Source organism: Diabrotica virgifera, chromosome 9 (genome assembly GCF_917563875.1).
Source record: "Diabrotica virgifera virgifera chromosome 9, PGI_DIABVI_V3a".
NCBI lineage: Eukaryota > Metazoa > Arthropoda > Insecta > Coleoptera > Chrysomelidae > Diabrotica > Diabrotica virgifera.
This window is the reverse complement of record NC_065451.1, coordinates 125,220,295-125,232,995: the sequence shown is the minus strand read 5'-3', so window position 1 is coordinate 125,232,995 and position 12,701 is coordinate 125,220,295. Positions and strand designations below refer to the sequence as shown.

Sequence of the window (12,701 nt, the reverse complement as noted above, 5' to 3'; positions counted from 1 at the left end):
TTTCTTCTTCGTTTTTTTTTCTTTTTCTTCGCTTTCTCCTTCTTCTTCTTCGTTGTTAATTCGATCTAATGGTTCATCATAGTTGGTTCCAAATTCCTCTTCTTTATATGGATCTTTCGGTTTGTTAAGTTTTGTTTCAATAACCTTTAAGTGTCTTGTTATTGGTGAGAAAATTTTTTCTTTTATAACTTCTCCATGTTTTAAAAGTTTTAATTTATTTCTAATAATTTTACGTTTTGCAATAATTTGTTTTTTCAAAATACGATCTGTCATCATAACAAGTGTCTGAACTGCTTTGAACTGTTTTGAACGGTTCCTCTCTTAAAGGGTACTGATCTGATCTGTTCAAATTGTTAATTATATATTTGTATGAAATGATCAAGGTCCTTTCTGTATCGTCCATTATTGATTGGTTTATCTTTAAAAATGCTAAAGAAACCATACGGTTCTTGCCAACACAGTGAACAGATTTGTTTTAGTTCTTCAAAAGTAATATCCGGGCTTACGTGGTCATCAAATATATGTTTAAGATTTCGTTCATCTTGTCGAAACGTAAGTATAGTATTGGCATTATCACGTAACAAATGTTTTGGAATCTTGGCATATGATTGATTTAGGTAAAATGAATCAACTCCATTATGTCGACCCATACTAAAATATTCTTGAATTACTTTTTGTTTTTCACAAGCTACGTCATCAAATATAAAAACTGAATTCTGTCTCGCTTTACAGGTTGGTATAATATCTTCGTTGTTAGTAAACGTGAAAAACTTAATACCTTTAATTGGTTTTAATAAATCTTGTAAATATAAATATTTTGGTTGGTCTTGAGATTTTGAATATAAATAAATGTTTTCAAACTTTAACCCATTTTCATGTTCTAATAGACTAATCATCAAATTTGTTTTTCCACAATTAGATTTTCCGACAATTAAACATTGAATTGTATTTGGAAGAAGTAACCCATGTTTCGGTGTATTTTCTGTTAGAACATCATGATTGCATATATTTAGTTTAGTTTTTTGTTTAATAATTTTAAATTTGTTCATAAGAGACAACGATATCGTCAAACACTAACTTATAAAATGACTATAAATATCTAATACACTAGTTTTATAATCATTATGTAGAAGTTGGTCAAATAATGAAGTATTATTCAGGAACTGGTGTTGTAAACAGTTTAATTAATAAACTACCATTTGAACTTCATATACCAGGAGGATACAGATATTGTGGACCTGGTACTAAGCTTAGAAAACGACTAAAACGTGGAGATGTTGGTATAAATCCTCTTGATGATTTTTGCAAGAATCATGATATAGCCTATAGTTCTACAAATGATTTAAACGAACGCCACCAAGCTGATAAAATTTTAGCTGAAAATGCTTATGGTAGATATAAGTCAAAAGATGCTTCTTTAGGTGAAAAAATTGCAGCTCTAGGAGTAAGTGGGGCTATGCATGCAAAAGTCAAATTAGGAATGGGGTATACAAAAAGTTGTCCAAAAGTACTTGAAAGTTGTTATAAGTCAATATCAACTGTTAGAAATATAATGAATAAATCAATGGAAACTATGGAACATTGTTTAAGACAAATTGATGATTTTAAGGCTAATAAATCATTAAAACGAATCAACAGAAAACCTAAAAAAATTATTATGCCTAAAATTAGACCACCACCAATTAATTTTAGAATTAATAAAGGAGAAGAAGAAGCCCAACAAAAATCTCTAACTGTACCAAAACATGTTCATACAAGTTTAAAAAGAAAATTATCGGTATCAGATGATGACGATGATGATGACAATAATAATAATAATGAAAGCACAAGAGATAAAAAAATAAAATTGAATGAAATTAGCACATATCCAGTGCTAGCAGTAGCAAAAAAGCGAAAACGTGAGGATCATGACTTCAATAGGAATGTGAAACGAAAAAAAAAATATATAAGATAGTTTGTGTAGAACAATGTTGTAGTATATATTGAAACATCGTATAGAAATGGTTGCAGTACAAAACATTAAAAGAGGAAGAACGAGTGCTAAGACGAAAAAACGTAAAAATGTCAAAGTTAAAAAAAGAACAAAAAAAATAAAATTTAATGTATTATTAAGAGAAATTAGAAAAGCGTTAACTAGACATAAACCAAGAGATTTATATAGCGGTATTTCGCTTGCTCTTAAAGTTATTGAAAAATTTAAGAAAAAAGTATTGCCCGCTCGTGTGATTCCAGTACCGAAAAGTGGTGGTTTTCTTCCCTTGATTCCCATTTTTGCAGGTCTCTCAGCGTTAGGAGCCGTTACAGGAGGCGTTGCAGGAGTGGCAAAAGTCATAAATGAGGCACGTGCAGCTAAACAACAATTAGAAGAATCACAAAGACACAACAGAACCATGGAAGCCGTAGCAATGGGAAAAGGACTCGTATCTTAAACCTCATAAAAATGGAATGGGTCTTTTTTTAGGAAAAACTGTAATATAAACATGCCTAAACGTCCTTTAACTAATATTGATATAAAATATTTTGCTACTAGTGCTAAAATTCCATACTTTCGTGGTGTATGTATGAAAAGTCAGTTACCAAAGAAAATACGAAATAATGAATGTGCTGTTATAAACTTAGATGATGATACAGGTTCTGGAACTCACTGGACAGCATACAAAAAATTTGGAAAAACAGTTATTTATTTTGATAGTTTTGGCAACCTTCGTCCTCCTCTGGAAGTAAGAGATTACTTTTTATCAAATGGACCTTGTAAAGTACTATATAATCATGATAGATATCAATCATATAATAGTTATAATTGTGGTCAGTTATGTTTATCATTTCTATGCCAATAAAAATAATAATTTTACCAGTGTGTTTTCATTTGAACGAAAGTCGTCACGATGTCATATACTTTCACTGTTTCAGGGAGAAGTTCTATCCTTTCAGTTAAAATCAATCCTCCTATAACGTTAAGTGATCAAAATGAATATGTGTTAGGTCTTATTGATTTCGTAAGTTATAATTCTATTCCGAATGTTGATGAAAGTAATAACACATTTTATTTTGGTAAATCTCAAAAAATTACGATTCCAAATGGAGCATACGAGGTTGAAGATATTGAAAAATATTTAAAAGAACACATTGAATGGCTTGAAAGGAATAATCCTGCAACTGATAAAACAATCTTCACGTTAGTTGCAAATAGAAATACGTTAAGAAGTGAATTAAAATGTAACAGGACCGTGGATTTCAAAAAACCCAATAACATTGGCTCTCTTCTCGGTTTTAAACCACTCTTACATACAAAACCAGACAAACATATTTCAGAGTATCCTGTAAATATTACAAGAGTAAATTCTATAGGGGTTGAGTGCAATTTAGTTACAAATACTTATAATAATGAAAAGAGTACTCATATGATCCATATGTTTTTTCATAAAGTTCCACCTGGACACCGCATTGTGGAAATTCCTGCTAACGTCATTTATTTACCAATAAATACAAGTCATATTGAAGAAATTAACCTTAAAATAGTTGACCAAGATGGAAATATAATCAATTTTAATGGTGAGGTGGTAACGATAAGACTACATTTAAAAAAGATTTAAAAACATGGTTGTATTATATAATGTACATCCTATTGAGTGGAACAATATAAAAGAAAGAAAAATATTGAGTCCTATTAGTCTAAAGACAACGTACAAACCATTAACACAGAAAAATATTTTATTCTTAATATCCTTAGGATTAAAAGTTAAAAATTACGAAACAGAAGCAGAATAAGAAAACGAAGAAGAAGAAGGAGAAGAAGCAAAGATTTTTGTGTCGCTGTAAATTATTTACTATTATCAAAGAATATTTTATAAAGTGTTTTTGTAGGTGTACAGTTACATACAAAAAAAATGAACGGTAGTATACTTAATGTCAATAAAACTGTACCTGTAGATGAATCTATAATTAACTCTGAATATCATACACATCTTCCATATTCAGCTACATCTTTAGACAATAATGATGAGATTAGAATACCAATTCAATCACAAAATATTTATACATATCCCAGCGAGAGTTATATAATTTTGGAGGGAAATTTGATATCACAAGAAAAAGGCCATTACAGTACGAAACTCAGTTTTATCAATAATGGATTTCTTCATTTATTTGAAGAATGTAGATATGAACTTGGAGGAACAATAATTGCGCGTTCTAGATTTCCTGGAATCACATCAACATTAAAAGGATATGCATCATTTACTCCCAATGATTGTATTAAAAATGCCAATTCTGGTTGGTCCATAACGGAGCATCCTAAAATTGTTGAACCGACAACGGGTTATTTTAACGTTTGCATTCCACTGAAACAAATTTTAGGCTTTGGAGAAGATTTTAAAAAAATTATTATTAATTTACAGCAGGAACTCGTATTGGTTCGCAGTCATACTGATTTTAACGCAACTATAACGACAGATGGTGCTACTGATACTCCAAAAGTTAAAATTACAAAAATTATGTGGAAAGTACCTCATATATCTGTTTCTGATGAACAAAAATTGGTATTATTACAACACTTGGAAATGCAAAATAATTTGGAAATTTCATTCAGAAATTGGTCTTTACAAAAGTTACCAGTTCTACCAAAAACAAAATCTTACGATTGGACCATCATGACAGTTAAACAAAGCGAAGTGCCTCGATACATGATTGTAGGTTTTCAGACAGATAGAGAAAATAGTAAAACACGAGATAATAGCGATTTTGATCATTGTAATTTGACTAATTTAAAAGTGTATTTGAATTCTGAGGTTTATCCATATGATAATTTAAATATTGATTTTAAAAAGAAACACTATGCCATTGCTTATGAAATGTATGCAAGGTTTCAAGAATCATATTATTTTCAAGGTAAAAGCGAACCTTGCTTATCCTTAACCAATTTCATACAAAAAGCACCGATATTCATCATAGATTGTAGTCACCAAAACGAAGCAGTAAAAGGTGGTGCTATAGATGTGCGATTAGAACTAGAATCATCAGAAAACTTTCCAGACAACACTTCAGTATACTGTTTAATAATTCATGATCGTACTGTTATCTACAATCCATTATCAAATTTAGTAAAAGTGCAATAATGTTTATTATAGATATCCAAGGTTTCCAATATAAAGACAGCGAGTTCTTTATTAAAGAAATATGTATATTTAATATATATACACGTGTGTGGCATCATACATTTGTCAATTATCCTGTGAGTTTGGATTGTTTTGCAGAAAAACATAAACACCATCTTCAGTGGATAACCGACAATATACATGGAATAAATTGGAATAGTTCACATCCCAATAATATTTCAATGGAAACTATTAGTGAGTACATTAAAAATATTATTGGAACCAATACAATTGTAGTCAAAGGAAGTCCGAAAAAGAAGACACTCCAAAAGTTTTTGTGTAATAAAATTATAGATATAGAAGCTACAATGAACTGTCCAAAATTATGTGTATTAAAACAAAATTCATGCAATATGTTAATCCATTGCAATGTACATACTATCAATACCTTAAGTTGTTCTCTAGAAATTGTAAATGTAATACATGATTGGTTAATGAATAAATTTATTACTAATATTGAAAATGTTACTTGTGACAAATAAAACTCATATTGTCAAAAAATTTTTTTTATTTTTTTTTCCTCATGTACAAAGCATAACGCAAACTATATATATATATATATATATATATATATATATATATATATATATATATATATATATATATATATATATATATATATATATATATATATAACAGGTATATAATCTTTGCTGAACAGTTAGGAAACAAGGTTGAAATATTGGGGTAGCAGCAATCTCAAAGAAAACTCTTTATAATAATTCCAAGCTTTCGATAATGTTTATTATCATCTTCAGGAAAATTATTTGAGGATGTAGAGCCTAGTTGTTAAATACTGACATAACAATGAAATTTTGTCTTGGTAAATAGTAAATAATATAAATTAAAGTAAAAACTATATAAAAACTTATAAAAATCTGAGTATAAAGTATAATTTTTATATAGTATAATTTTTTTGTAAAATGCCAATTAGACATACATAATTTTTTAAAAAATATTTTAGCTTTTATCGCTTTATACTCAGATTTTTATAAGTTTTTATATAGTTTTTACTTTAATTTATATTATTTACTATTTACCAAGACAAAATTTCATTGTTATGTCAGTATTTAACAACTAGGCTCTACATCCTCAAATAATTTTCCTGAAGATGATAATAAACATTATCGAAAGCTTGGAATTATTATAAAGAGTTTTCTTTGAGATTGCTGCTACCCCAATATTTCAACCTTGTTATATATATATATATATATATATATATATATATATATATATATATATATATATATATATATATATATATATATATATATTAATTAAACGAAAAGATTTCTCTGGTATACAGAAGAAATCTTTTCCGTAGCGGACGCGAAAATGTAAATTTCAAAGTCTTCATAAAAGACGATGAACGACAAAAGACACCTCTTTGTGTCACAGATTTGTCTACAGAGCCACGTTATTCGCTACACATTCGTCCATAACGGAGAAGAACCGTGATATGAAAGGAAACGGCAATTGCATTTTATTTCACTTCGACCACCACCGATATTCTACACGACGTGTTTCGAGCTCATGTCAAGCTCTCGTCAGGAACATCTAGGTGGATGGTCGAGGTGTAAGAAAATGCTTTTGGCCTTTCTGGTAATAATAAAATAACCAGACTTCAGTACACTTGGTACGACATCTATATTAATTAAACGAAAAGATTTCTCTGGTATACAGAAGAAATCTTTTCCGTAGCGGACGCGAAAATGTAAATTTCAAAGTCTTCATAAAAGACGATGAACGACAAAAGACACCTCTTTGTGTCACAGATTTGTCTACAGAGCCACGTTATTCGCTACACATTCGTCCATAACGGAGAAGAACCGTGATATGAAAGGAAACGGCAATTGCATTTTATTTCACTTCGACCACCACCGATATTCTACACGACGTGTTTCGAGCTCATGTCAAGCTCTCGTCAGGAACATCTAGGTGGATGGTCGAGGTGTAAGAAAATGCTTTTGGCCTTTCTGGTAATAATAAAATAACCAGACTTCAGTACACTTGGTACGACATCTATATTAATTAAACGAAAAGATTTCTCTGGTATACAGAAGAAATCTTTTCCGTAGCGGACGCGAAAATGTAAATTTCAAAGTCTTCATAAAAGACGATGAACGACAAAAGACACCTCTTTGTGTCACAGATTTGTCTACAGAGCCACGTTATTCGCTACACATTCGTCCATAACGGAGAAGAACCGTGATATGAAAGGAAACGGCAATTGCATTTTATTTCACTTCGACCACCACCGATATTCTACACGACGTGTTTCGAGCTCATGTCAAGCTCTCGTCAGGAACATCTAGGTGGATGGTCGAGGTGTAAGAAAATGCTTTTGGCCTTTCTGGTAATAATAAAATAACCAGACTTCAGTACACTTGGTACGACATCTATATTAATTAAACGAAAAGATTTCTCTGGTATACAGAAGAAATCTTTTCCGTAGCGGACGCGAAAATGTAAATTTCAAAGTCTTCATAAAAGACGATGAACGACAAAAGACACCTCTTTGTGTCACAGATTTGTCTACAGAGCCACGTTATTCGCTACACATTCGTCCATAACGGAGAAGAACCGTGATATGAAAGGAAACGGCAATTGCATTTTATTTCACTTCGACCACCACCGATATTCTACACGACGTGTTTCGAGCTCATGTCAAGCTCTCGTCAGGAACATCTAGGTGGATGGTCAAAAGCATTTTCTTACACCTCGACCATCCACCTAGATGTTCCTGACGAGAGCTTGACATGAGCTCGAAACACGTCGTGTAGAATATCGGTGGTGGTCGAAGTGAAATAAAATGCAATTGCCGTTTCCTTTCATATCACGGTTCTTCTCCGTTATGGACGAATGTGTAGCGAATAACGTGGCTCTGTAGACAAATCTGTGACACAAAGAGGTGTCTTTTGTCGTTCATCGTCTTTTATGAAGACTTTGAAATTTACATTTTCGCGTCCGCTACGGAAAAGATTTCTTCTGTATACCAGAGAAATCTTTTCGTTTAATTAATATAGATGTCGTACCAAGTGTACTGAAGTCTGGTTATTTTATTATTACCAGAAAGGCCAAAAGCATTTTCTTACACCTCGACCATCCACCTAGATGTTCCTGACGAGAGCTTGACATGAGCTCGAAACACGTCGTGTAGAATATCGGTGGTGGTCGAAGTGAAATAAAATGCAATTGAGGACCTTGCCGCAAGAAGGGGGCAGCTCCATTTTTGGTCAAATTTGGGTTAAAGATGCATATTATGTAAAAAAATTAGCTGAATCGATTGGTACAAGAAAGAAGCAGATCCATTTATAAATGGCAAACCTATAACTGTTTATGTACCTGCCTCCGAAATTGTTTGCTGCAAGAAAGATGCAGCTCCGGAGCTGCCCCCTTCTTTCGCCAAACATCGAGACGCTTCGGCTGTAACCGTTAGCTTGGCCTCGAATGAAATTAACGGAAGTTTAAGTTTAGTATTCAGTCTATGATTCAGTCGATTGAAGTCCATTGCTATAACGGTCTAACGTATTCTCGCAGTGCATTTTACGAAAGTTGACCACGTGTGTTTCTATACAACTGTTTATTTATTTTTTAAGTGTTTTTTATTATTTATTTGTATCATGAGTGGTACAGAATCTGATTTTGATGATGTTAGTCTGTTTAGTACAGGTTCGTCTGATCTGTATAATCCATCCGAATCGGAAAAAAGCTCTGATCCTGATGAAGCAGGGCCTTCAGTGAAAAGAAGGCGTGTAAAAAAACACAAGCTTCCAGTCAATACAGTTCAAAACGAGGTTCAGAGTGTTTCGTTTGCGAAGAACAGACAAAGTGTTGATCCAGCTAAGTGGAAACGGAACATTAAGAAAAAGTGTATTGCAGAAAGAAAAAGTTATGTTAACTGGAAAGGTAGTAGTGTGGGACCTAGGCAAACTGGACGTAACTGTGAATGTAAGTTTAAATGTTTTGAAAAGGTGAACGAAGAACAGAGGCAAGCAGTTTTAGTAAACTTTAATGAAATAGGAGACAAACAGATTCAAACTATCTACTTGGGTGGTTTAATAACAACAAGCAATGTTGCCAGAACTCGAGCTAAAACTGGTGAGAGAGAGAGGCGTAGTTGTGCTCACAAGTACTATATTAAGCTGGGTATGGAAAAAATACGAGTTTGTAGGAGTGCATTTGGAGCAATACACGGGATATCCAAAAAACGAGTGGATAATATTGCTAAAACTTTTCGCAGTAACAACATTACACCACCGAACAGCAAACAAGGTAAACATAAAAATAGAAAAAACCGCATTTCAAAAGATTTACTGCAGAAGGTAGATAATCACATAAAAAGTTGTCCACGACGTGAGTCACACTACAGCCGAGTGAAAACGTCCCGTTTTTATTTGTCTCCTGATCTCAATGTTAAAAAGATGCATGAACTTTATTTGCAAGTGAATGAACCGGGAAATGTTGTTGATAAAAACTATAAACCTAAAGTAACCTACGATTTTTATTTTAGGTATTTTAAAGCAAATTTTAATTATAGTTTTGGGGCGCCTCGTTCAGACACCTGTAAAAGATGTGACATATTACACAATAGCCTTCAAGATCCAGCTCTTGATGATACTGAAAAGGAAAATCTACGACTTGAAAAGAAAGTACATGAGGTTAAAGCAAGTCGTTTTTTTACAGATTTAAAAGAAAAGACAAAACTGAGCCAACAAAATAACGACATAGAAATTTTAACGTTTGATTTTCAGCAGAATCTTCCTCTTCCGAAAATTCCGGCCGGCGAAGCCTTCTACAAACGTCAACTATGGGTCTACAATTTTTGGATACATTCGGGCAAAACCGGCAAAGCTCATTTTTACATTTACGATGAAACAACCGCTAGAAAATCACCGAATGAAGTTGTTTCTTTTCTTTATCACTACATAAAAAATATCCTTCCAAAAAATGTCAAACAACTGTACCTCTTTTCTGATAATGCTGCAGCTCAAAATAAAAATTCAACGATACTACAGTTTCTACATCTTCTTGTAAGAACCACGTATTTGGAGAATATTCAACATCGTTTTCCTGAACCAGGGCACAGTTTCCTACCGTGTGACCGTTGTTTTGGTGTTATAGAAAAGTTTTTACGAAAAAAAGATTATATTTTCTCTCCTACACAATACTGTCAGTTTATTCAACAGACATCCAAATATTTCATACCCATTATGGTTCATCAAGATATGATCTTCAACTTTAGCAGTCATTTTGAGAACCATTTTAAAAAAGTTATAATGAATTCTCAGAAACAGAGGTTTAAGATTTCTCAATACCGGATTTTTGAATACAGCAAGGACCACATGGATACAGTTAATGTGTCTGTTACAACTGGTATTCCTATCTTTGAATCGTACTACATTTTGAGGGACAATAAAGATAATCTTTCAGTTGAAACAAACTTAATGGTGTACGAGTCATCAATACCCATAAAAAAGGCCAAGTACAAAGACGTAATGCAGTTAGCTACCAACTACGTTCCAGCCAACGAAATGGAGTTTTACCAATCCCTTAAATGTGATGACGTTGGTAATGACAACCATGCTTCCCAGATTTCAGGCACGGATGACGACGACCAAGTAGACGAATAGACTGATTTTCTGTTTGAATATAAAAGAAAAAACGTTTTTTTGTCAGTTTTTAATAATAATAAACAGATTTTGCAGTAAGTTATTTTTTATTTTCCAATAATAACTACAATGGATACTATTTTTTTGTAATTTTGGTGCAAGAGAGGGGCAGCTCCAAATTTTTTTGCATTTTTTCAGCAAAAAAGAAGCTTATATAAATAAAGGAAAAAGTTGGCAGGTGTACCAATATGATTATCTTTTAACTTAACTGCTTTATTTTAATTAATACATGAGTAAATTTTTTTAAAACATTTTTTCTATTTTCCCAAAAGTTATTATAAATGGAGCTGCCCCCTTCTTGCAGCAAGGTCCTCAATTGCCGTTTCCTTTCATATCACGGTTCTTCTCCGTTATGGACGAATGTGTAGCGAATAACGTGGCTCTGTAGACAAATCTGTGACACAAAGAGGTGTCTTTTGTCGTTCATCGTCTTTTATGAAGACTTTGAAATTTACATTTTCGCGTCCGCTACGGAAAAGATTTCTTCTGTATACCAGAGAAATCTTTTCGTTTAATTAATATAGATGTCGTACCAAGTGTACTGAAGTCTGGTTATTTTATTATTACCAGAAAGGCCAAAAGCATTTTCTTACACCTCGACCATCCACCTAGATGTTCCTGACGAGAGCTTGACATGAGCTCGAAACACGTCGTGTAGAATATCGGTGGTGGTCGAAGTGAAATAAAATGCAATTGCCGTTTCCTTTCATATCACGGTTCTTCTCCGTTATGGACGAATGTGTAGCGAATAACGTGGCTCTGTAGACAAATCTGTGACACAAAGAGGTGTCTTTTGTCGTTCATCGTCTTTTATGAAGACTTTGAAATTTACATTTTCGCGTCCGCTACGGAAAAGATTTCTTCTGTATACCAGAGAAATCTTTTCGTTTAATTAATATAGATGTCGTACCAAGTGTACTGAAGTCTGGTTATTTTATTATTACCAGAAAGGCCAAAAGCATTTTCTTACACCTCGACCATCCACCTAGATGTTCCTGACGAGAGCTTGACATGAGCTCGAAACACGTCGTGTAGAATATCGGTGGTGGTCGAAGTGAAATAAAATGCAATTGCCGTTTCCTTTCATATCACGGTTCTTCTCCGTTATGGACGAATGTGTAGCGAATAACGTGGCTCTGTAGACAAATCTGTGACACAAAGAGGTGTCTTTTGTCGTTCATCGTCTTTTATGAAGACTTTGAAATTTACATTTTCGCGTCCGCTACGGAAAAGATTTCTTCTGTATACCAGAGAAATCTTTTCGTTTAATTAATATAGATGTCGTACCAAGTGTACTGAAGTCTGGTTATTTTATTATTACCAGAAAGGCCAAAAGCATTTTCTTACACCTCGACCATCCACCTAGATGTTCCTGACGAGAGCTTGACATGAGCTCGAAACACGTCGTGTAGAATATCGGTGGTGGTCGAAGTGAAATAAAATGCAATTGCCGTTTCCTTTCATATCACGGTTCTTCTCCGTTATGGACGAATGTGTAGCGAATAACGTGGCTCTGTAGACAAATCTGTGACACAAAGAGGTGTCTTTTGTCGTTCATCGTCTTTTATGAAGACTTTGAAATTTACATTTTCGCGTCCGCTACGGAAAAGATTTCTTCTGTATACCAGAGAAATCTTTTCGTTTAATTAATATAGATGTCGTACCAAGTGTACTGAAGTCTGGTTATTTTATTATTACCAGAAAGGCCAAAAGCATTTTCTTACACCTCGACCATCCACCTAGATGTTCCTGACGAGAGCTTGACATGAGCTCGAAACACGTCGTGTAGAATATCGGTGGTGGTCGAAGTGAAATAAAATGCAATTGCCGTTTCCTTTCATATCACGGTTCTTCTCCGTTATGGACGAATGTGTAG

General features: G+C 33.2%; 1 protein-coding gene across 1 annotated transcript; it reads left to right on the top strand.

Annotated features, from left to right (window-relative positions):
* Window positions 1–3,887: 3,887 nt before the first annotated feature.
* Window positions 3,888–5,114, top strand: LOC126891318 (uncharacterized). The gene has a single exon (XM_050660494.1). It carries the CDS (start codon window positions 3,888–3,890, stop codon window positions 5,112–5,114), a length of 1,227 nt encoding a protein of 408 aa, XP_050516451.1.
* Window positions 5,115–12,701: the final 7,587 nt, after the last annotated feature.